The 25,910-nt window shown below is 48.4% G+C and overlaps 1 protein-coding gene across 1 annotated transcript in view; it reads right to left on the reverse strand.

Moving 5' to 3' along the window:
- Positions 1-326: 326 nt before the first annotated feature.
- Positions 327-25,910, reverse strand: part of LOC131290887 (pituitary homeobox homolog Ptx1) — a 39,497-nt gene continuing 13,913 nt past the window's right edge. Inside the window, exons 2-4 of the mRNA XM_058320073.1 lie at positions 17,891-18,025; positions 16,775-17,058; positions 327-929 (exon numbers count right to left, since the gene is read on the reverse strand). Coding sequence (XP_058176056.1) covers positions 327-929; positions 16,775-17,058; positions 17,891-18,025 — 1,022 coding nt within the window. The remainder of the gene's footprint in view (positions 930-16,774; positions 17,059-17,890; positions 18,026-25,910) is intronic.

Genomic DNA, 25,910 nt, shown 5'->3' on the forward strand with positions numbered 1-25,910 from the left:
CGGTAATGCTGGTGATGATAGTGATGTTGCTGGTACAGCTGATGCAGCTGATGGGTGGCCGCGCTTCCGGCGGCCGATCGACCCCCAGCTAGTGGACTGCCTGAGCGCGGTGTGGAGCAGTCAGTCCCGTCCCCGGCGAGCGCCGGAAGCTGCGGTTGCTGGGATGCTGCTGAGGAGGAGCCCGTCGGCGATGGGGGCGTCACGGACGACGCCTGCGAGACCGCCGACAGGAGGAGTGAGCCGAAGGGGTTGTGGGTGTGGATGTGGTTGGTGGTGGTATTGGTGCTGCTGCTGGCGCTGCTGCTGCTGCTGGCCCCGACCGCGTCTCAGACCGAGTCGGTGACGCCGGCGTACTGGCAGGCGGAAAGGCTGGCCGAGTTGGAGCGCGACACGGGCGAGGGGGCCGAGTACGGGCTGGAGAAACCGGAAGTGTGCTGCTTGGCCTTCAGCCGCAGCGTCGCGATGCTGGAGCTCATCGCCGTACAGGGCTCGGCCGTAGCCCGATGGTGGTACATGTACGGGTTCGCTGGCGTCGTGTAGGGGCAGGGCGTGGGCGAGACTCCGGTGGCACCGGTGGTGCCGGTCAGGCCGGTGCCCATGCTGGCCGGCAGCATCGTGCCCGTCCCGGCCATGCCGGCCGCCACCGACGACGCCGACGTGTTGAAGCAGTTGATCGAGTTCTGGTGGTGATTGGAGGACACGATCGACGTGCCGAGTGGGTTTACCGTCCACGGGAACGTTTTGGCACCTAGCGGAGACGGTACCTTCGCCCAGTTGTTGTACGAGTAGGACGAGTACAGGGTGTCGGTGTCCGCGAACGGCTGTACGAACTGCGGCCCGAACCCGTTCTTGAAGTCTGCCGCGGCGATGGCATTCATCTGGTTGCGCTCCCGTTTACGCCACTTGGCGCGTCGGTTCTTGAACCACACCTGGAAGAGGGTTAAAGATATTCACGTATTACTATCAGGAGCTCTTATGGGGAAGCGGATATATGGGACTAGGTTAGGAAGTGGATAGAGTGTTACTTCGCTCAGAAATTTGGAAAATGGGTCTCCAATCCAATATCTGCTTTAGTGTTCTGCCAAAGCTCAGAATTTTGAAAAGCGGACTCTACTCCAATATCTACTTCAGTGTTCTGCCTCAACTCAGAACTCAAATATCTGCTTTAGAACATTTTCACCTACAAATTTTCATAGAATTTGTTCTGTACCATCAGCAGAACACACTCCTACCATTCTCCAAATGTGAAATAAAATTCACCACCCAAAACAAACCGTGAACTGTAGACAGTATGACTGCCTTCTAGTATTTCGGTTTTCAAGTTCACAATTTAACGCTATACCCAAGGTGTCTCGCTGTTGGTGAGAGTTCAGTGTATAATTAAGCCTTCCTGGCAACATACGCGCTTTGGTCGCCTTTTGTTAAGCTACTTGACATGGAGTTAGAAAAAAAAACCCCTACACAAAAAGCCTTTAAAGTCATAAACTGCTTCAAACGTTGGACTTAGTTTGGAGTGTAGTGGCGATAAAAAAAAAAAGTAGTGCGAAAAAGCAAAGCCTTTCGGCTCCCAAGTCCTGGTTCGGACCTTATCTCTAGTGGAGCCATCGTTGGTGCGAGGGTTTCTTTTTTTTTATTGCGAGACCCCTTTGGTTTGCGCGAACCTCTAGGTAGGTGTTTCCCGAAGAGCACACCAGCCAGGGTTCGACTTCTACCATTCCACTGCTGTGACTCAGCGAACAGGCGGGCAGTTGTGAACAGCAGAATAGAATGCACCACCGCTACTCCTCGCGTCCACTACCCTACGTCTCCTATCAGCTCGCAGCTCGATCGTGCCTCGTTCAGTGTTGGCTGAACATTGCGCGGGATCCGAAAGCTCCCGGATATGGAAATGCGATTTATGCTGACAGCTCAATCCTCCCCGTATGTGCGACTACGGCGTGAGCACGCTCGCCCCACGCCCGTTTCCACCGTACATCGGTCCCGCAGCTGCACGGCGCTGAAAATGGCCGCGCTGCAAATTTATGCATATGAAAGAGCATACGTGAAAAGCCTACCCGGGTCGGTGTCGGTGCGCTGCTTTACCATTCGCGTAGTCACGTTGCATTTTGGGGCCGGTGGAGCCGTACCGCAACTGAAGGACGAGCGAGCCCCCGGGGGGGGGGGGGGGGGGGGGGGGGGGAGGGTGGCGCGAAGGATAATTACGGTGAAAGCCTTTGTGTCCGGTCCGACAGATAATCCCAATAAATACCTATTTTACTACCCGTCGGGTTTCGAAAGCCAGCGTTGGGCCCCTCGCGCCTCCGAAAGCTACGACGCTGCGGGAATGTCGAGGTAGGCAGGACCTGCGAATTCTACAACACGCTGGTGCAGCGCCATGCTTCATACTTGCTTGTTTTAATCGTCGATGAAATATCCAAGCATGGGAGCACTTTTTTTTCCTATTTGGCGAAACTTGTGCCGGAGTTCCAAACCCCGTCGGGTTTGTTGTGGGTTTTGCACGCATCAAGCTGCTTCAAAATATGGTAGGGCAAACGTTATAAACACCAAACGCAATGAACATTGGCAGAAGATTTCAATTCCATGGTGGTTTAGTGAATATTGGGAATGAGTACTTAACTTCTGGTTTCATTCTTACTTGTATGGCTGTAAGATACTGGACGCAATCATTTATGATTTCGTTTTGGACTTGAAGTATTTTGTAGGCAGATGTTTATTCTATATTCCTCTGGACCTCCTGAACTAAACATCTTACCAAGTATTTTGCGTTTAATGAAAACTGAATTAAACAAATGTCAAGTTTAGTGAGTGAACAGATTGCGAAGAGCGAATCTAAGATGAGTAAAATGAACTGAAAGTTTCCATCGACCGCGCTTTTCCAACCACCGAATGTTCCTCTTCATAAGACAAGAAACAATCAAAATCGTTTGGTTTCAGATTAGATCCGATTTAACTCAGCCCCGGTTATTGTTCCTCATGTCCCGTTTTGCCGCTTCATCGCATCATCCCCTTCCTTGCTAGTGGCTACAACCAGCGAACCACAGTAAGACGGCACTCCAGTGGCAGGACTCTAGCTGCTCGGGAAATTAAACTCTCGTTAACTTTTGTCCGCTTCATGCACCGCCGACCGGAAAATGTCGCGCAGCCAGCGGACAGGGGATGCGCCTTGAGTTGCGCCCATTTAACCGCACGCGACCTGTGCGCTTGGTCGGCCGTGTGTGTGTGTGAGGCAGGAGGTTTGTTTGCCGAACGGATTATGCACGTAATCCGTGCTCATGATTAACGATTTCGTCCGGGCCAGGAAGTCACCCTCCGTCGCCGTTTTCTTGTGGTGTTTTTTTTCCTTCTCTCCTGCCTTCCAGTAACATGTTTGCGCGTGTTGGTATCTTAGATTTTGTTTCTCTTTATTTGTGCCCCTTGGCAGTTCCTAACAAGGTGCCGCAGTGATTCGGGATCGTGCACCGGTTTCGGACATTATGTTGCGTTTCGTCACGCCGGATGGATGCGGTGGTCGTCCCTCGCTCTTACTGCGACGCACCGAAGCAAATTGTCTCAAGGAAGCGGCGGAACATTTCCCGGAAAACTCGCTCCTACGCGGCCCGGGCGCGAATGCCAACGAATTTTTATTTGATTAACAACCCCCGACGGGTTTCCGGTGGCGGCAAGTGGCGCGTTGATGAGGCGTATAATGAGGCGTAAAATCGGTGCCGGCGTCCGGACCGCCGACGTTTGCGCCGCCATCGACATCGCCATGGTGGCAATTGAATTCGTATCGGTGTAAGTTCCGGCTTCCGGGCGACGGCGCTGCACCGAGGGTATATATATTTTTCAGCGCGACGAATAAAGCGTCTCTAATGTCTTAATTTAGGTTCTGCTACCGGCTGGAGGCAATTTCGGGCCAAATGGGGAAACCCATGGGAACGCGTCACCAATAATGTTTCTAAGAATTAGCTTTTCCCACAGTCCATTTGAGCTTGTGCATGCCAGATATATCTGAACATCGGTGAGGAACGTTCAGAAGATAGAAACAATATGATACCGCACCATTAAAGAGGCTAATCAGGTATTTCACATTCCTTTGTGATTTCTGGAGGTTATGGTGGAGAGTACTTATAGAGACCACGAATTACTTAATTCATTATTTGATAAGAAAACACAGTCGAAGAAGATCCGTAACTCCCTACTCATGTCGTTCATAGTACAATGAAAACAAGTTATACAATTTTGGTGATACACTTCTTCGATTTAGTTGAAGGTGTAAGTGAGCGGATATAATTGATTCAAGAGAATAGGACACCGTAAACAAGTAAGATACCATAAAGAAAAGTTGAGGCCGATTAAGGTCTTCATGTCAATACTGGATAAGTGATTTTAAAATGATAACTTCCTTTCGTTTTTAGAAGCCACAAAACGCACTGTCATAGAAAACATCAGGCATAACACAGGATGGCAATTGTTTAGACGTAAGCCAACCAAACATTTCAGTCATTATGGCAGAAGAAAGAAAACTCCATGACAGACCTGAAACATTGTATTTAGTTCATTATCAGGCTCTTGAATTTTTCAAGTGGTTGATGCACTTGACCCGAGCGAAAATTGCACACCAGAGAGGGTGCATTTTCGAGTAGGACACATCCGGGGGCCCTCCCTCTAAGTGTCGAACTCATCATGGTGTTTAGTTTATTGTGTTTTTGGTCTACGTGACATTCGGAAACGATGCTCGCCTCCAGTTGATGAGCGTTTGTTACTATGTGACGTGCTGCAGGAGTGCAAACGCAATGTTATTGGATAACCCGCTGGTATTGGTTAGCTTAAGTTGTACCGCAGATAACCACTTCCTCAACGCTCCCAAATGGTACGAGATAGACTGCTCATCTTCTTTCCCAAGGGTTGATGACACAATAAGATTGGTGTGTGTTTAGAATGCTTTGCTCATGAATCACTCTCTTATTAGGGCCTGTCTTTGGAGGCATAAAAGTAAGAAATACATACTAATTGATGAATTTCCAAAACAGGAAATGCTTCTGTGGATGAGTGATTGGAACTATAGGTCAGAGCCACTTCGAATTTGCACGATATGTGACAGCTGATATTAAAAGGTATGTTTTCTGGTATCAAGTGTGCAAACAGAGATACAGCTATGTTAATATCCGCAATGAAAAGTAAATAACTCTTTACGAGAATTGCGCTAACTTTTTGTTTTCTTCAGTATTGAGTTCAACCAAATTTCTGGTTGTATGCCTGCCCATCGGCTCTGTCTAAACTGGAATGTGAGGTTGGCGCTAACAGTAGCTACCGCGCCCAGTAGCCAGAAGAGTGTTTACCGAGGGATCCCTTCCCAGACCATGTCTATCGATGTTGATGCAAGTCGCCACCTCGTCAGCTCCAAACTTCCGCCGGTGCCCCTTACTGGTCGTATGCAAACAGTAGCCTCGACTACCGACAGAGGTATCTCGCCGTAGCCCGGAGGGTAAATACCTCTCAGCCGAGAATGGTCTATAGCCCGGTAGCTGCGATTTGACAGTGAAGATCCAGCATTTTTTTTTCAATGTTTTCATTTTCATTTCGTTCTGTTATCGAAATATCTTCTCTACCCAAAAACGCACCTAGAGATAAGACACTGCCTACTGTGGGGCAGATAACGCACCGTCGAGCTATCTTGCCGGCGTCTTCGGGAGGGCCCCAAAAACGCAGCGACCGACGTGCTATAGGGGAAAATAAACAGGTCCATGCATATTCGTGTGCATAAGCTGACATTAGGTAGCGTTTGCCTTCTCTTTTCTGTTGTTGGTTATGCACGGTAACCAAAAAACATTCAGGACAGACACACGGAAGTGTCCGGAGATGGCTGATGAGATAAAAAAAAGAACTCAAACATACCGATGCACACACACACACACGTACACACGCACGCACAACGCAAATGAGCCTACAAACAAACGTGACATCCAGTAGCCTTCAAGTCCGGTAGCACCGAATTTAGGAGTTAATCTCAACAAATGATTAAAACAAATACCGCCCGCTGGCGCTCCCCTACCGTTTGGTGGTGTATTAATCAAACGGTAGCACCCTCGATGTACCACTCTAGCACTCCACTGCCTGCTGTCCCTCCCTCTTCCGCTCGCAGTGGAGCATTTAGTTTTCAATCAATTTCAATCGAACGTGCCTTTGCGCGTTAGCGGTCCACTAAACGCCGCCTGACGTTTGATAAGTTATCACGCGTAAATACCAATGATGGTAATAAAATAACGTTTTTCCGACGGAAGGGCCCTCGGGGAAGGGACGGAGAGGGCGAAATATGCATAAGCCATGGGGAGCGCACGGCGGGAGTTCGGGTCGAATTGAACCCGGCGGCAATCGGGTGTATGGCAATGGGATTAAAAGCGAATTAAATTTCATTAAATGTAAGATTTGGTTGTGCCGCCCCTTCCCCTCCCCCACCAGCTTCACCCCTCCCAGGGTCACCCACCGCTGGACACCTCCAGTCAAATAAATGAAAAAAGGAATTAAAATGAAATAAAATAGCTTTCCAACAGTGCGCGGCACCGGACGCCAGCGTCTATATTGGGGGGTTTGAGTTGAAGTGTGATAGGTAATTGAATTCGAAAATCGATCGACGACGAGTGTGTCGGTGCGCGGTGATGGTGAGTGCCAGTGCCAGAGCAGGCGAATGGACGTTATCCACTGACACTGACACTTGCATCGGGTGGGAAGCAAGTACCAACAGTGTTGAGCTCGTAACTAGTCCGCGATGAGGATTTCTGAAAGAAAAACGGGTCTAGCGGTATTAGACCGATCCGTCGTCGTTTTTAAATATGGTTACCGATATGGATTTGACATTTGTCATCGACGAATCCTACCTTGCTGTTCTGCATGGACTCTTTTGTCATCCAAGGTTCAATTGCTTTAAATCATATTTGTTCGAACAGCGAAATCAAGCTAAACAAATCAAGATGATTTAAAAGGAGTGCTACTGATTTATTTACATAATCAGATTCGGTACGAAAATGGACCTCTTTGGCTACGAGAACAGATACAAATCTATTCTATTGAACAAACATCAAACACATAAAGAAAGTTAGATACGTTCGTAGGGAAAAGGTTCAAATGGTCGAAATACTCCGTCGTACCGTACGGTTTTCCAATCCTAGAATGTCCAGGGTTTCCTTCTGCGGAAAAGCTTACAGCCAGCGAACCGATACCTCCTTTGGTACGGTAGAAAAGCGGTGGCGGAATGGCGGAACCCGGTTCCATTTGCCACCGAATGGGCAAACAGTGCTTTAACACACATAAAGAACACAGTTTGCGAAAGCCCATCTATCGTGGGGCTTTAATCCCTGTACGACGTATTTACGTATTTCGCCCCGGATGCAAGAAAAGGTTTTGGTGTCTGCCTCTGGAATCCGTGCCAGAAACGGAATCCTTTTTTACCGGAGCCTTGCCGGTCGGTTTTCGCGCGGTGAAGCTTGCACCGGTTCCACCTCGGAGCTGCTGCTGCTGCTGTGGCAAGCGGCAGTCGTAGATAATACAAACCCAATACTAAATGCCAATAAATAATGGTTTACTCGCCCGGCGCACCGGCGTGCAGCAATTGGCAGCCGGATCATGGGCACTGGTGAGTGCAGCGACAGAAAGAACGAGCTGTCAACTACGAACATTAGAACGTTCGAATGGTGCTCCTCTGGATGGTGCGCCCTGAACATCTGCCGCCAGATGCTTGACCGCACCGCACGGGTACGTTCGCTGGTTTCGTTTGCGATAGCACATTTTTTGCACTGACAGGTGCAGGCAGCAGCTCGTCGGGCCAGGGTACGGTATGGAAAAATTATAACCTAAACTTGACTTTGGCCAGTTGTGGGAAAGACCAAGCGCACCGTTCTGTTTGTTCGGTAGGCAACAATGGACCGTCGAAAATGCAGCTGGACAGTGAAATAGGAATCGAAATGGTGGTATGATGAATTAAATATTGCTAATAGCGCACCGGGCTTAGTGCCCAACGCCATTCTTGCGGACCAAAGGATGATCGGTCCAAGAATCTGTGGCTGAATTCCGTTCCGTATGTCCTGTGCTGCTGCTTGGCAACCGAAGCTGCCGTGCTGCAATGAGAAGGTGACTGCACACTACACAGGGAAGCAAGAAAAGTAAACAGCAAAAGCGTCCATTGGCGACACGATGTGTTCCCATCCAGACACCCACGTCCCGGAACCTCCACAGCTAGCAGAGGCACTCCAACGAGAAGCGGCCACCTACTGGCCTGGAAATCGAACATAGATTTACGATTGTTGCAGTTGCTTTGTGGCCATGCACCACCGGGGCTAGACCGTTGGTTTAATCTTGGCGTACAAGACGGCTCCTATGCGGCGGACGTAGCACTGGACCGCGGCCCCGAGCACCATCGCCCCGGGCTGAGGTATGTTTGCGGTTCTTGGGAACGTGTCCACATCGGCCAACTGTTTATGGCATCGACGATTTACAGTGGCGATAAACTGTAGCTCCGATTGAAAGATGACCGGTGACCGGATCCGGTGCAACTATCAATGCGAAACGGGCTTTGGGGGCTGTGAGGCGGTATCGCAGTGGAAGGTGTGTACCGTCGTATCTACACGTCCACACATGATCAATGTGTTTCCTATTCCAGACCGTCCAGATTGAACAAGGCGAGATTGTTTGCAGTGCATCTTGCTAGTAAATCACGAACCGACGATAATGCCTTCAAGTCTCGCTGGGTACCAAGTTTAGATTTACCGCCTGTTTTTTAAGCTGTTGCGCTTCTCAATATTGGCATTGGCTCGATATCGTTCACTACTTTGTTTGTTTCGGTTCGTTGAGTTGAGAAGAAGTTTGTAGCCTTGACAGTACAAAATAAGAATGAAAAAAGAGTAGTATCTAAAACCTAAATGTAATCCTCTTGATTCACTCTTTTGGAGGACGGTGAGAGTGTACAGGTTGAGACCTCCTTCCCCAGGATTTGGAATGTCGCACACATGACACCAAGGTGATGCGTAAGTCACACACGGGTGGGTTAATTTGTTCATTACACAAGCGGCACCGTGTGGTACTATAAACTACCACTTGGCAACGCTGTGGTGAAGACCCAGCACCACTACGAGCTGGTATTATTTTTAATGGCACACACAAAATGACAAACGTTCCAGCAGTTCTGGGCAAAACTCCAAACGACTGTAGGCGTTGTTTCGCACGAGAGACACGATTTATATGAAAAGTTATCGCCGCAAAAAAAATGGCAGGAAGGAAGTTTTGGGTAAAAATTCCCGAGTGCTCTCAGGAGATAGTCGCGTTCGGCTGGATAGCTCTGGCGTGGTGTATTAACCAGGCCACCGAGGGTGTGCCACGATTGCCATATGAGTGCGGGAAGCAATCTTTCACGTACCAGTGAGTTCACCGTATTTGTTTTTTTTTTACTGGGAATAAACTTAGCTGTTCGGTAGATCCTAGCAGAATCCCACCAGAATATGTTGCGTTGAAATGGGAAAAACTTTTGGATGATACCGTAGTTAACTTGAAATTATGCTGCCTTCTTGAGATAGCACGAGCTCCCGCCAAAATAGCCGGCAGTGGTTCCGTTCCATTTTTAGGTAACGAGTGAAGCTATTAAAAGCGCCCTGTAACTAACCGAGGGCAAACGGTATATTGCAACAAATAAAACGAGACTTCGGTGAGGCATAAGCTAAGCGCTGGTGCTCCGACCCTAGCGCCTGTGCCTTGGCTTGACAGTTCCAAAACCAGGGGTGTCTGACGTGCCGTATTTCGTCAAGTAACGATGCTCCGGTGAGCATCAAAAATAAAAACACAAAACAAAAGACGCACACGCAAAAGGAAACACATAAAGACCGCCTTGCACGGTACACTATAGGCGTTAGTGTGAGAACGGAGCAGCAAAGGGCGATGTCGTTCACATCCACGTCTACCAAACATGGCGGACATGGCGCGTCCCGTGCCGGCGGAACCACAGTCGGGTAGGCCCGCGTCTACCCAGACACACGAGTGCCCTTACGGGATGCTTCGGGAGGCGGTAATCCAGCTAGATTTATTGTCTTAATCATGTGAGGATTAACCTTATGCCGTTGAAAGGACTACGCATGTATATTTTAGCATTATGTTATGTTTATTTATGCCTTTTCCCGTTTAAACTACGTACAGTTCGCTCGATAAGTAGCCCCCTGGCTTGGAAAGTTGGGAGAGCTAGTTTAGCGTGACCGTAGAAAAGTGTCGTGTTCGTCGAGCCGCCTATATAGATGGCGTATAGTTCTGCCTCTTTCTGCGCGTGAGAGTGACTGGTGCCTCGCGTTCCAGGAACTCCACAACCGCTCCTGCCCAAATGGTAATTAATGGTTGACAGCGTATAGCGCTTCTGCTGGAAGACGGCACCGTCGGTTCTTCGGGCGTCTTCGCAGTCAATAGCAGTCGGCCACGGCTTGCTGCGGTTACGATGGACGTTAATGGCTGCGTGCGCTGAAGCGTCCACCAATCGTGTCGCATACAAGCTCCAAGGGCGCTGCCTAACGCGCCGTGTGGCGGCAGCTACATAAACGTTGAAATACATCCCTACATCGAGCGTGCAAATGATGATTATCTCCCGATTAGCCAATCCTTACTGCTGCTCCCACTGTATGCCTTCAGCCACTCGATACCCGCAGGAGACACCACAACGGTGGTGTATCTACTGCCAGATCTTGCAGTTCATACGTCTGCCATACGGCTTTCTGGCAGTGGACTAGTAGTAGTACGTACTTAAAAACACCTTGAACTCCCAACAGCGGTATGTGTGGTTCACCGTTCGGTCCGATTCTTTTTAAATCCTGCATCCCAGTTGGGGAAAAACTACAGAAAAGGAAGCGCATTTTTGACTTCATCACACTGTTAGTATTTTATTTGGTGATAGTCTCTCGCTACATTTTATTCGCGTTTGGTTACTGTGGGTTAATACACTCATGGGGCGATTTAGCGTTATGCAGAAGCTTGTTCCGGTGTTCAGTATGTCAATGTAATAGTAGTTAGTGTCCTGGTTATACATCATACATGTTATAGCATTTGCAACTTAGCTCTTCCAGAATTCTGTATTCTTTTCCTATTTCTTTGTCCTACAAATCAATCTGTCAACAGCAAACATCCGAATAAAATATGTCAAGAGGCACTCTACTTCAGCCGTTTTTCGGAATGTCGTTCAGCTGGATTGTTTCGGAGATTCCCGGGGGGGCATTCCACTTGACGCCAAGTGTTTGTTGTTTGCATCCGCCAGGCGGAGATAAAGAGCCTTGGGAATTTATGGCTCCGTTTCATTAATACCTGCATTCCCGCAAGTGCCGGTGATTATTTTTATTCCCGCCACTCATTTCCTTTGTTCACGCGTCCCGAAAAAGCACCTGCTTTCGCTCCAATTACATTACCAGTCGGCAATGGTAGCCATCGGGCCATTTTAAACAACCGTTTCCCCTATTGCCCCTTTGCGCCGAGTGACTGGCGAACACCTGGCCACGCCGGTGCGGTTAGTTGGACATAAATATTGTCGGAAATTAATAATTCTGGAGACACTGGTCTCAGCCGGTCGTCTCCTGCCAGAAGAAGAAGCGACGGTCCCCGGATGGCACGTGATAAATCATTCACGACGAGATGCAACAAATCCATAAGATTTGGCCTGAAAGAGGGAGAACCTGGCGTGCGGGGCAGGCTCCCCCCAATCCCCGCCGGTCCTGCCTCCGGTAGGCATGAGGAACGCCGCAGTTCCTTTGTCATTCATTATCGGAGTGCACCTGAGATATTGCTGTAATTAAAGCTACCAATCATAGGAGTGACCTACAGCTTCAGATGAAGATTACCTCCGAGTGCAGTGCGTTTTGCAAGCTCCAGCGCCGTGTTTTGTTGCAGTTGTGCAAGCGGTAAAGTAAAACCCAAGATACAGATCTCGGAAGGTCTCATTACTCAATGGTCGCAGCAAAGCTGGGCAATTAAATCTCAATAATGCATAACAAAATGGCAGCCATTGTAATGGCCAAACGAGTTCTGTTCGAATCGATGAATGGATAGTGTGGAAAGGAGAAAGAAATACAGCGGGTTGGCAGGGTTCGTACTAGTACCGTCCATGTTCGGTGATCGATATGAACGAAAAGGATTGTTTTAGAGCGCCTCCACAAAAAGTCTGTAGCAGACAAATGGAGCCAGTAAGAATTAGGAAGCAGAAAAAGAAGAAGAAGAAGAAGGAGATGATGGAAAAAGGATGCAGGAACGAAACTTTTCTCCGTTCCATTTCGAAAACCGAAGGAAAACCATAATTCATTTGTATCCAGGTGCATCCGGAGCAAAAGTAATTAAAATCAGTTCATTCTGCTTGCCAGGCCCGGGCCCTCCAGGTTTGCTTACTTCGGGCCCTCCTCCACCGCCAGTATTCTTCTTGCGGATACGCTCTCCTCCCGCTACCGGATGTGTCCTGGGATGTCACGAAATTTGCCGGCAAAACGCTGCGAGAAAGGTCGGCACTAAGGAGGCACTTCCCCGTTTGGCCTTCAGTAATCCTGCAAGACGTCCGCCGGCTGCGCCGGAAGACAGGCAGCCCGAACACTTCGGGCCCGGGGGCAGTCGGTAGGGCAAAAGAAGCTGTCGAGCGCCCACCAAAACAAACACCACACGACGCATATATCATAGGGAATGGCAGAACAATAGCCAGCTCGACATAAAACCCATTATTATTAAGCACGTCAAGAGGAGACTGGCCTCCCAGTCATACCGGCGCAGTGCTGCCTGGCTGGGTGGTAATAATGCGGCCGTGGACTACTGTCAAGAGGGCTGGCTGGGAGGCAGGGCCACCCACTCGCCATTTCAACATCGCTTCCGGCTGTCAGTTTTGCTGAGCTGGGCCCACCCGGCCCTGACGTTTGGACGCAAAGCTTCCAAATTGCTCCAGTCCGGGAGCGAATGATTTACAGTCGAGGCAATCGATACTGAGATTCGGAAAGTACGACGCCAGATGGAACGGCAGCAACAGGGACTAGGCCGAGGCTAAGGTGCGCTGAGCCTCGTGGAGCGGAAAGTTATAAAAATAATAGCGTTAGAAAATTGTACCACATTTTTCGGCTCACTACATCCGGAACCGGACCGCAAACCTCTGTTCTGATATCGTGCTATTTGCTTGCCTGTACGTGGGCGAGAGTGTGCCTTAGGTGGCGTTCCATTGGGTTGAGGGCAAAAAACCACTTCCTCGGAATAGCTTTGGTGCAATCTCTACCGCAATCTCGGGCTTTCTCCTGTGGTTTGGGATTTCCAAAATTTTCTAGGAACACCTAAACCACCGAGCTCCAGCCTTATCTTCTATCCGTTTTTGTGCACTAGGAAGAAATAACAATTCGTCTATTGAGGCGAGGCGAAGACCGATTGACCTCCCTCCAGGGTTCGGAGGACCTTCTTTCGGAGGCAGTGCAGATAAGTTCAAGCGTGCAAACCGCAAGCTGCAAATCGGTGTTGCCTGGTGGAAAATAATTATCTTGCGCAACCTAAGGTTCTGCCAGATGGAGTTCACCAATGCCAAATTGTCTACCACGAAGAAGCAAACCTAATATTGTATGTGCTAAAATAAGGCACCTGTTACCCCTTAGAGATATACAGTGAAGCGCAGATTTTCAATATTACTCTTTTCCACGGGTCAGGTAAAATTATTTGGCACTCTTTTAGCTATTAATTTACTAAAACTTTTTGCAGAATTAATAGGAGACTAGTTCGTTGACTATATTTTATTTTAAAAGTATTCCCCTCCAAAATACATTTTCGAGATTTTATATGTTTAGTTTTATTTCGTTTACTTTGTTGTGTTTTAATACGGTGACGTAACATTCACATAGGTTTTAGGATTCTCAATTTTAAAGGAACATACTTTAAAATTTTATTTATTTCCATATTGAATTATTCTCCTTTTACCGACGTATTTTGCCCCACTGATTTATTTTACTAATGCTAATGGTGTAAGGTGTTGCGAGGCAAAATGCATCCATTAAGCGTTCACCATTAATTTCCAGTAGTGCATTTTAGAAAAATGCCACAAATCTTCACTAATCGAGTCGCTATTCTCTATTCTTCTTTCAAAAACAATAAAACGGTAATAAAATTCTCTAATTGTTTTTGAAACGAGGATTTTTGAAGATACTTTTTACAACACGTAACTTCAAATTGTGACCCTAATAGTTATTTATTGAGCGATATTTATGGATACTTGATATTTTTTTAGTATCTATAAATAAAACACAAGGTAGACTTTGTTAAGAAATTTAGATAAATCTGCTTCTAAATAATTGCTTGGTTTGTTTTGTATGAATTAATCTAACCTCGTATGTTTCAATATGAAACACCGAAAATTAATCATTTCTGCGTTGTAGATACACAATACATACCACCTAGAGTAAATTTAGTTGAGACAGTGCCAAACTGCATTAGTTTAAAAAAATTAAGGGTTTTGCTTAACATTTAAGCAGTATATTCTGCCCCACAAAATTCGATGTATCTTGCCTCCTGTTAATTATCACTCCAATTCATTTCACCATTCGTTAAGTAACACATTATGAAGTACTTGAAGAATGTCTTCTTGATTGCAATATTTCATTTGAAAACTCGTTATAGCTTAAACTATCTGTTTCGTTGTTAAAAATTACTATAGAGCCTTCAAATTCATCAACAACGAGCATCATGTAACTTCATTTCTGGGTAAATGACTTAATTCAACAAAAAAGGGCAGGTACATTTTGCCTCACGGGGCCATCTTGCCACACTTTCCCCTATTTTCCGGTATAAATGTTGCTAAATCTAAAATGTTCGAAAACCAAGCTTCATTAGACTGCATAGCATGTTTGTTCCTTTGTTTCTCGATTAGAAAATGATGTAACAGAAAATTATGGAAATGAATGAAAGACTTCTTGATGTAAATTGTTTGATTTAAACTTTTTCTTCGAAGGTTGACTGTGTGTTTGAACAACTTAGGTATTTTAATATATTCCTTTTCGTGAAAGCAATGGCGGGCAGTTGTCGCAACGGAGCTATACGATTTTCCATTCGATCGATTTTCCTTTTAAAAAAGAAGATAAAACAACAAACACACACTCACAAACACAACTTGGCAACTTCATTAAAATACCGAATGTAGCGATTGGAGGGAAAATAAGGTGAAATAAAACAAAAACCTCCCTCTCAAAGTGCGAAGAATGGAATCGCGTAATCGCATAGTGGCAGTGTTTCGCAAAAACCGAACCGAAAACAAGTCGAAACCGAGAGGGACGGGACAGAACCGAGGGGAGGGTGAGCCAGGATACACCACCCGCCGAGCGGACGACGGATCCGAAATCATTAGAAACCATAAGTTTCTCGATTAAATTACGTTGCCCTTTTTCGTTCGCCGAAAAACTCATGACGGAGGGGAGGGGCGGAGGAGTGAGCTGATCTGCATACAGCGTTCGACATCGGGTTTGCTCAACCTCAGCGATGTTGTCCTCTTGCTCACAGGCCGAGAGTTTACTTCTCCTGCCCTTCTCTAAAGCACCAAAACCGGACAACCGAGCGTCGAGCCTACCAGACTGCGGCCTCAGGAAACGGGAAAACAGGAGGAGGGAAGCTTCCCCGCCACCCCTTCCGGTGGTGCCGAAAAGGGAAGCAAGTAAAAGGGCACCTCCCCCCCCCAGGGCATGGGGTGGGCGCAAATAAACCATCGGTAAAGCGCAAAGTGTCGCATAAAATTACAATTTTATCACCATTAAAAAGTGTTGGAAAAACCCCTTTTTCCCCCGGGGTGGGAAACATTCGGCGAAGGGGGAAATAGGCGGCACACTGTGCATGGCAAAAAGAAAGGGGCGCAAACAATGTTGAGCGATGCGAGAGATGCCCCGGCAGGGGGTTTTTTTTTTCTTTCGCCGAGCGCCGAGCGGGAAAACTAGCAAAATAAAATCATCCGGTAGCGTAAGTGTACGGGAAGGTGTTCCAAAATGAACGCCCGAAAGTGAAAACGATTGGATTTGGTGTGCTTTCAATGTAATAGACACCACCAGAACAAAAACAATCCTTCGTTGGCAAAAACGAATTACCAAAACAACAGAAAACCTTCAAAGTTGTTGTTTCGAGTTGGTAAAATTTCGCAATATTCTGACGTTGCAAAAGTCTGTGTTTACACGTACCGGTTGTGCGTGCTGTCACCCTACCCGGAGGTGCATAATGGAACTATTCCCCTTTTATTGATCGCAAACACACCGGGACCTCCGTTTGACTGCATCTCTTGCACATTGCTTCCTTCCCTTAGCTCACCCTTTTTCGGTCGGTCGTCGTTTTTCTCAGGTCGAAAGGGACCAAGGAGGAGGCTGAGCGGGGACGCGGGGGCTGCGGTTGTGCACCGGATTCATAATGGTAATAATAATAAAACCATTACACAAAACGTTTATCATATTACCCCCGGGTTTTTCGGCCTCGAAGCGACTGCCTGCTGGGGGAGAAACAGGGCAGTGGTGGATGGGTGGAAGGAATGGAAAATAAATAAATTTTTCTCTGTGGACCACCCCTGCCTGAGAAAGGCGAGGGAAAAGCACACACACACACATACACAATCTGTCCCTTCGGGAGCAGTCTGCAGTCGAGCCTTTGCCGAGGTAAGCATATGCTTCCGTGTGTCACTTTTCCCCGGTTTGACAGTTACGGGAATGACTTTGACAGGTAGGGCTGGTTTGTGGCAGTATGTGATAGGAAAGGGGGGAGGGGATTTTTGACACCGGGGGATATATTTCGGAAGACAACTCACCCGCACGCGAGCCTCCGTCAGGTTCGTCCACATGGCGATCTCTTCCCGCGTGGACATGTCCGGGTAGCGATTCCTGCTGAACGTCTGCTCGAGCTCGTGCAGCTGCTGGGAGGTGAAGTGCGTCCGCTGGCGCCGCTGCCGCTTGTTCTTCTTGTCGTTCTTGGTGCCGTCGGTGCCGTCCTGCTGGATCGTGGTGCCCGGCGTCGTGCCGCTGCCGTCCTCGTGCGACATGCCGCTGCTCAGGTTCTCCGTCTTCACCGAGGCCTCGTTGATGCTGCGGGACACTGGACACGGAAGGACGGAAGACATTTGGACGAATCAATTAAAACTTTCCTCATCAAAAAACGGACCCAATCCCCAAGTCCTATGCCCGAGAGAATTCGATAACTTTGCCTAGGTTCTAGCCTATTCTCCCAGAGAGCCTTCGACCGGAACGGGCCGTTTATGCTAAAGCACAACCATTGCATGTATGTGACCTGTTTTCGTTTCCGGCAAAATGCTGCGAAACTAGACTAGCTACTAATCGTAGCCACTGACGAAGGAAGCCAGACACAGAACTCCTAAGTTGCGCACGGACCCCAAACAAAAACCCGCCGGATTGATGTTTGCCGATTCGCCTGCTCAGCTGTCATCAGCGTTTGCGTCACCGTAGGCATCACGTGCAAAAAACAAACAAAACAAACACCAAAATAGATAACTTTCGGCCCACTGATGAGTTTGATAAACTAACAGCGAGGCACACACAAAAAGGGAAAGAAGAACAATGTGAGCTAGAAACCGGTGGCACATCAAACGAAGCGCCGGTGCGCCTTCGCCCGAGATAGCAGATAACCTTCACGGCACGCAAGCCGCCAGTCTACCTATCCGAAAGGGGGTTTTCTTTTGCTAATCTAATCCGAGCTCGGTCGAGCATAATTTGCTCCACGATGCAAAACCTTCACGTCATCAGGTTCGAGGCTTCCCTGAGGTGTGCGATTAGGGTTAGAGCAGGGTCGCAGGGAAATGAACACGAACGGTGACTCTGGCTTTGGGGTGAGATGCAAGGTGGCTCCTGGCGAACTCGCGCCGTGTGCATCGCCGAGGCATATAGATCAGGGTCAAGTCTGCATAACTTACCGTCGTTCTTTCTATCCCGGGAGCTGCGGTTGCGAGGCGCCGAAGTCTGGAAGCCCATCTGCGTGTGTTCCATACTGCTGACGGACGCCATTGCACTGTGGCTGTTCTCCCGGAAGTCGCCCGTTTCAGCCCAAACTGCAAAGGAAATTCAAGAAATTCAAGGGGAAAAAAAGGAAAGAAATCAGTATAACATAGGCAGTATTTCTACGCAAAATTCCCACACCGCGTTGATAATGTAAGAGGGAGAGAGCGAGCGAACTCAGCGAGAAGTAATCCATTACCTATCCGACTACATCCTCGGTGCACGAGACTGAGATCGTTACCGACCATAATCGGACAGCACTTGAGCTAAGAGGTAAGAGAAAAGAGCCTTGTTCTACGAGCCCGTGTCTACATCCGGGCGTGTACTGCCGATTAATGGCTGCCCGTCTCGGTCACCTATCCGAGGTGAGACCCACCAGTGCGTGGCGTGAACCATAAACAAAATGGTTTATGGCTACCACTTCCCAGTATTAGCGGAGGCGCGATATGCAACGCCGAGAGGAGCGGCGTTTCTTTGCCAATTAGATTAATCTGTTGCTAAACAACCACTAAGCCAGCGCTGTATGACTTTTTCCCGCATAATCCCAGAGCAGATGGTAGCATTCGTCGTTGAAGTATCCTCTTTAACTCCTGCATTCTCTTTGCATAAGAGGGTTGGGCAGAATAGACAATCCTTTACTAGGAACAACTGTCGATGTCAAGTCAATTGTTGTTATATTTACGCGATTCGTTTGTAGTCCAGACCACAAATTTGTCATTTAGTTGTTGTCGTTATACACCTGGAACTAAGAGGACTTTAGTGTGCTAGCTAGACTAACTCTTCTCAGAGAATCTGTGTTGGAAATCCATTTATGAACAATAACCAACGAACCGACACGATAACCAACGTTCGACCAAGGTGTCAACTGTCATCGTGCGGTTGTTGCTGTTTGGGGTTTAATCGCGTCCAGGCGCGCCAAACGTCACCAAACCGTTTTGTGATGAACAGCGCGCAATTTGGGTGGAAAAAATCGTGAGTGACACATCACACCGTAGACAAAACACCGGGAAAACCGCAGTGCCTGAAGCGGGGGACAGGGCCACATTCTCGCCCACATTCCCAAACTGTGCAGTTGGTCGGTCGAGCTACTGATCCCAGGGAGGACGAACTCGGTTTTCTTTTTTGTATGCGGCGTGAGCGTGTTTTTCCTCAACTCAATGTTTCCTTCTTTTTTTTTGTGTCAAACACAACGCTGTCAAACCGTTTTCCGGACCGCGTGCGCGCTGGAAAATGCCAGCCACCGAAAACCGGCTGCACTCGACTGCAGTTGTGCGTGTACGTGTGTATGTGTGATTACCCATTGCAGGCAATATTGAACGCATCACCGGAGAGCTGACGCGGGAACCTCGGGGAACGGGACGCGGGGTGCTTGTAGCGGGGAACAAGGGGTGTTAAAATATCGATATAATTTATTGATAGTTTTATGGGGTTTTCGGGCACATAAATTACGGTCCCGAGCGTTGCCAGCCGTTGTTGGGCCGAGAGAACTCGCCCTGTTTGTTCACACCTAGCAGGGACAAGGTTCGGTGACACGGATCGGTACAGTCTCTGGCATCGCAAAACCACCGAACGAATGGGTGAAGTGGGCCCGCAACCTGTCCGTGTATCGATTTTTTTCCCGGACCGTTGTTTTTGTTAACCCTTTGCCTAGTCCTCGTTGTCAGTCAGCCTCGGAAACCCATTGTTAAAGTTCAAGTGAGGGTCGGCTACCCCGGTCACCGAAAGGGGTATCGCGCGAATCTTCCCGAATATCATGCTCATCACCCAGATGCTGCACAACGTCTGCCAGGTCCGGACCTATCCAGTCAATGTTTATGATCTTCATCACCGAACGTCTTTTTCGACGATAATCGACGCCATCGAGCCTGTAGCCTATTTCTTGCAGCGTCCTGGTAATCCGTATCCAATTAAATCGTGTGTTTTCCCCCGGTCTTCTGATTGATACATCGGAGCGGCAATATTGATCATATGCTCGACCTGGTGGACACAAATTGGAAAGACATCTGTTGGCTCGTGGTGGTGGAATATTAAATGACTTATCCCGTTGTCAAAGGTCTAATTGCGGATGGGGTTCTCGCCTTACAGTCGAATGACATCGGCGAAAATCAAACCGGATCGAGGTGGACGGCAGGATCCCGACCGGATGGAACCGTTCTGTGATGCATAAGTCATCCCGGGACGCTGCGAAGTATTAGTCCCCTCGACTCCTCGGTGTCTGCTGCGGCCGATACTTGAGACCTTTCAGAAAGTTAGGCCTGTTTAGCATGTGGTTCGTGCCTGGGACAGGCAAGTACTTTTACTCCAGAAGCGCTTGGGTGAAGAATTCTGAAACTTGAGAACCACCGCGGGAAGGGTACAGGGCTGGGTCCAAGGCGAACTACGGAAATCCCGTACCTGATAGCGATGTCTGGTAACCCGAACCCGGTCGCTGTACGAGACCCCGTGCCGTGGGATCGTCGCTCGTTTCGTCATGTCATGTAACAATCGCATCGGCTTGCATCTTACGCATCGCGTTTTCCCACAACCCCGTCCCGGGTTCCCTGCCACCAAAACCTGGTGTCAAAACCTGGGTCGGAGATGGAAAAATTAGCCGTCATTTAACACTTGTTCGGAATGCTTGTTCACGACACGCTCGGGAAGTGGTGGAATGTGTGTCGCCTATTAGAACTATCGTGTTTTTTTCTTTCGTTCCATTTGTCCAACTGTCAGTCGACGTTTCCACCTCGCTTGGTACCCGCGACATTCCTCGTCCAAGTTCTTGTGGTCCACCGTCTATAGACCCGGGTGTGTGTGGGCCTTCCTCTTACTTTGGGACCTTCTTCTTCCACGGTGTCTATAGACGGTGTGTGTCCTTTGTCGCATGCTGCAGGGCACGACACGGCACGCCGACCCGCGCGACATTGGCAGGAAATAAATTGAACCGTACTGCCCGCGCCAACCGGCACTGTCCACCGGCTGAGAGAAAACATCGTTTTGGCAGATTTATCGCTTCGGCTGTCGGGCTGGCTGTTGCTGCTACTGTTTTGCTGCATTTGTCAGCGGCCAGGAACTTGCTTGCCGTGCGGCTTGCATCGGCCTGTCCTTCCTTGACCTAGTGCACGGTGGTTGTGCGTCCAGGTCTCGGCGCTCCCGGCAGCGGACGGGGGACTTTGCCCCCGGTTTGCCAGCGAACCCTGGCCAAAAGTCACGACACTAATAATTACACCAATTAGGAACGATTTATAGTTTGGGCTGCGTAGTTTATTCCACCATTATCATTCATTCTTGCGCTTCGGCTGACGTTCTGCTGCCGAGTGTGTTCGGCGGACGCCCCTTCCGCTTCTTCCCATTTGTCCTGGACCAACCGAGCCACTTTTTCCACACCTCTTATTCGCTATTCTTCGTTATTCTGTGCCTTCGCCGAGGCAAAGTTTTCCGTTTTGATGTACGCGACGCTACATATCGCACGCAGGCTCTGCCTCCTCCGGTTTTGGCTGGAGCTGGCTTTGACTTTTCGACGGGCGGAGGAAACGCCACATCGGCGTAACGATATGCCCACGGCGGAGGGCAACAAATTTATGTTCCGGGCGATATAACTTCCCGAGGATTTGTGCATATCCCGTGCGTGTCCGCGGGAACATGTCCTCATCCCGAAAATCTCGGGGACGCCTCTTCCGGGGACTGCTCCGGTGACTTGTTTCGTTCGCTTTCTCAACGGGATGAGTTCTTTTCTTCTTTGAAGAACATCCACGCACGGGCGGGGAAAGATATATCTGTTCGAATCGCCCTGACAATCGAAACAACGCACCTAACGGCTGCAGTAAGGAAAAGTAGGATTAACCAGGATTAACCAGGGTCCCGCCGCCGGTTTCCTGAGGCCATCGGTTGGAAAACTGCACAGGGCTGAGGCTAAGTGGAGAGTAGAGGGGGGGGAGGGGCGTTAAAAATAGCATCCCCAAACATGCACATAGACACACACACACACACACACACACATAAGTTTGGCCATAATCCGGGCCGGGTTCCTTTTCGGCGGAGGGCCGGTAAGTCTATGAGTCTTACTTTTTCGCTTTTACGAGCACAACAGTCGTAAAGTCGGACAGCGGGTTTTTTTTTTCAGCTGATTTTTCCCTTTGCACAAACCCCGCACGGGCCTTCCTCCTCCCCGCTCCTTGCCCGATAAAGGAAATAAAGAGCGAATGCGAAGACACGGGATGTGATATAAGTCAATTTGGAGGGATTTGTTGAACCGGGGGAATGCGTTCCGGGCGTTCCTGTATTCTTCTGGGTGCTCTTAAAAATAGCTCCACCCGGTCCCGGTGTCGGACCTCCTTGGCTCCGGTGGAGGACGGCGAGACGGTGGGGTGCGGGAGGGGAGGGGGGAGGGGGCATAAAAATAGTGCAACAAATCCCGGCCTCCCCCGGAGCCCACGGCCGTATCAGAACCGCGCGTCGGTTCGGCGTGCTGTCTCCAAGGGACAAGACTACCTTAGCAACTCGACTGCATCGATGTGTGCATTACTTTCTCCTGTGCCAATTGCACTCCAAAACGGGGTGACAGTCAACCGTCACCCGTGCAGGCGCAGGTTTACGATGCAGTCTGCTCGTCAAACAGCAATCAGCCGGTGTGTTTAAGGCCTCGTCGGCATCTTTCTATGGCGGGCCCATGGCCCAATTTTATGGCACCGTCAGGTTCGCCGTCCTTGCCTTTTTTTTTTTGTTTTGTTTTTGCACTCGTACCTATCACGTGGCGTGATACCGTATCACTGGCATACCGGGAGGGGGGTGGGTTGGAAAATATAGTTGCCGTCGCACTATGCACTATTCCTAAACAGCGCGCGGTTTGGTCTTGGCGGACGTGCGGCTTGTCACAAAATTTATGGCACCTCTTCACGTACCGGGACACGTACCAGATAGCTAGAGCAAACTAGAGTGACAGGATGGGGGGCAGGGGAGAGGGTTGTTTCGATGCAGATAATTGCATTAGTTGCGGGCAGTTTGCCTGTTGACACCGCTATCTAGTTGCGCGCCCTACCCAACCTAACCTCAATCCATGGCGGTGTTTTATTCCTGGCCGGCCCTGACCGGTGCCATTTTAGCTAAGTGCGGCGGCGGGTGTGGGAGTGGGAAGGGAGGGAGAGAAAAGTGCAATGCTATCAACATCCGCACCGAGTCGTGGGCATGACGGATTTTGTGGCAACAACGTTTCTATTTGTTTCACCTCGGTCACCTGGAAGTGAGGCGGGATTGATTCATCCACCCCAAAGTATCTAACTCAACTGTTTAAGTAACACAAATTGAGTTTCCATCCTGCCCACAACGTTTTCCATGTTTGTTTTCCACTTGATCAATCGCCTTAATTCACTTTACTCGAAAGAAACTGTCAACCGAGTTGCTTAATAGTTGCTATCGTTTAGTTATTTACTACTATTTAGCTACTTTGTTTACAAAAATCAATCGTAACAGGTGACAGTAGGTAATTTCGGAGCTAGATTGGTCACTTAACACGTTGACAGCCATGGGTATGGTTTTTGATAGGCTTCTGTCATTAATTCTGTAAAGTGTTTGTCCCATAAATAATTAAAAAATGCAACAACAAAACTATAGTAAAACTAAAAACAAATTCTTTAGGAAGCTAAATCTTTGTTTGAGCATTGATAATCATCGTTTCAATAAAGGTAATGAACAAATCTGATCAAAAAAGATTGTACTACAAAAGTTTGCTAGTATCGTTTGACAGTCAATGTGTTAAATTAAATCGGTTCAACTGTAATAAGACACTACAATTGATCGGTTTCGCTAAAAATAAGAGTTTAAAAGCAAGAAATTGCGTTTACCGAAAACATTTACGAAATAAAATTGTTTTTGTTTTATCAACTCAATAAAACCATCTTAATTTGTTGTTGGTTATTGATAAAATGTTAAAATATTGTACAACAACATATTGTACAACTGTATCAGAAACGTTGGTAAACAGTAGAAGGCTTCAAAATAATGTTGGGATAATTTGTTTTCTCTTCTCCTACTTTTCAGTATATTGGTTTGCTGTTAGTTGTTTCGAACAAAATCAGCTTTTTACATCATTCACTTTATGGAATTAATCCGTAAACGAAGCCTTTAGAGAAACGAGATTGGGTTTTCAAGTTTTTCTTTTACTTAAATAAACAGCTTCACTAAAACATGCTCACTAAACGCTCTTTAAACTGTAAAATATGGTCGATTTCATGTTGGATTTCCATTACTAGAGGTTCCATCCAAGTAATCGTCAAAGAGATGGCGATGAAGAACAAGTAATTTCTTACGAAACATTCCCAGTTGGTTCATTTTCTCCCTATTTCTAATAAGCAACACCAACCCAGTGTTTCATGGTAGAGACATAATTATGTTAATTTTTTTGTTTGCCATTAAAAAGAGAAGGTTTTCATTAGCATTTTCATTTCCATTGCCCAGGCAGTAGGTTGGTTGGAAAAACATCCATTTCTTTCGTGCTCATCGCAACCAAAAATCCATCTGTTCCGATTGTCCGGATGCAGTCGCCTTCGTGGCGGGTTTTTCCGTCCCGGCCCGGGAAAATCCGGTGGTTCCATGTCCGCTGATAGCTGATAAATATGCACCCGCAAAAACAAATTGGTGCCACCGAGCAATAAAACTCCACACCCGGCTCCGGAGACGAATTAAAGGAGACGCCGACGGACGGCGAACCCTTGGGGTTGGAAAAACTAATCTGCCTCATCTGTTTCAATCTTCCGTGCCGTCGGAAAACAGGAGACGGCCGCGAAGAGTCAAATGAGGTGTTTCGGAATCGGCCGTGCTTCCCCCTCCCGCCCGCCGTACTTCTTCGGAAGCTCGGGTCGAGATTGAAACATGTGCGTAATGCATCCTAAATTATCTGGTTTTGATTTCGGCACCCCGAAAGACGGGCCTTTTCCCGGACGCTTCGGCGGGGCCAAAACGATCAATCACTCACCACGGGCGGTTGGCGGGGCGGGGAAGTCGGTCCCCGGCTCGGGATCGGATCCGCGAAAAGGGGGAAAAACACACACACACACAGTGCGGAAAACGGACGGGGAAAGACGGTCATGTCTAATGCGCGCGTGTTCAAGCTGGGAAAAGCCAACATTTATTGACTTGCACAGTTGCGCTTTTTTTTTTGTTGCTGGAAAAAGGCAACGAAAGACCTCGGGCAGGTTGCTTCAATTCGGTGGTGTGTGTGTGTGTGTGTGTGTGTGTGCTGGCAGGGGAGTGAGTGAACGGAGGCACCGCCGGACCCGGGGTGGATGGAAAATGATAATTTTATAGCAAAATGAATCTGAGGTTATCCTCATCATCGTCTTCCTGCTAGGGTTGTTGTTTGTGTGTGTGTGCGTTTTTCGGCGACCCTCCCGGGGAGGGTTAGGGAACGCCTGCCATTGGGTTTCGTTGTTTTAGCCCTGGTTGTGAACAGATTTCCCGGTGTTTTCCCGCTACAGGCAAAAGATGAAGCGGAAGAGAAAAAAAAGGGAAAACAAAAACACAAAAACACGTACAGTGGCAGAGGCTGGGTATAAACGAGCGAATGGGGGAAGCTGGGATGAGCAGATAATGATTATACCATTTTTCCCCTTCCGCTCCGCCAACAGCGCCGGATCCCTTCGGAAAAACAATAAGCCATATGGGACCAATTTTCTGGTCAAATGAATTTATCCCAAACAGGACGAGGCCCCTTTTTCGGGCCAGACCCCTCGGAAGCCTGGAGCTGGTGAGGAGGGTGCGGAGGGCTGGTGTTTGTTTGACTCCGGCTGCGGCCGTCCGACCGCAGAGCCTAATAACAATCATAATCGCTATCCAGAAGACCATTTCACCCCGTTCGGAAGCTAGCGGGAAACCCGTTTTGGGTGGTTTTGGACGTCTATTCACCTCCGTTTGGGGCTCTGCACCTTAAATGGAGCCTGCTCCTCGAGTGGAGCATCCCAGTTTGAT

Source organism: Anopheles ziemanni, chromosome X, assembly GCF_943734765.1.
Source record: "Anopheles ziemanni chromosome X, idAnoZiCoDA_A2_x.2, whole genome shotgun sequence".
Lineage (NCBI taxonomy): Eukaryota > Metazoa > Arthropoda > Insecta > Diptera > Culicidae > Anopheles > Anopheles ziemanni.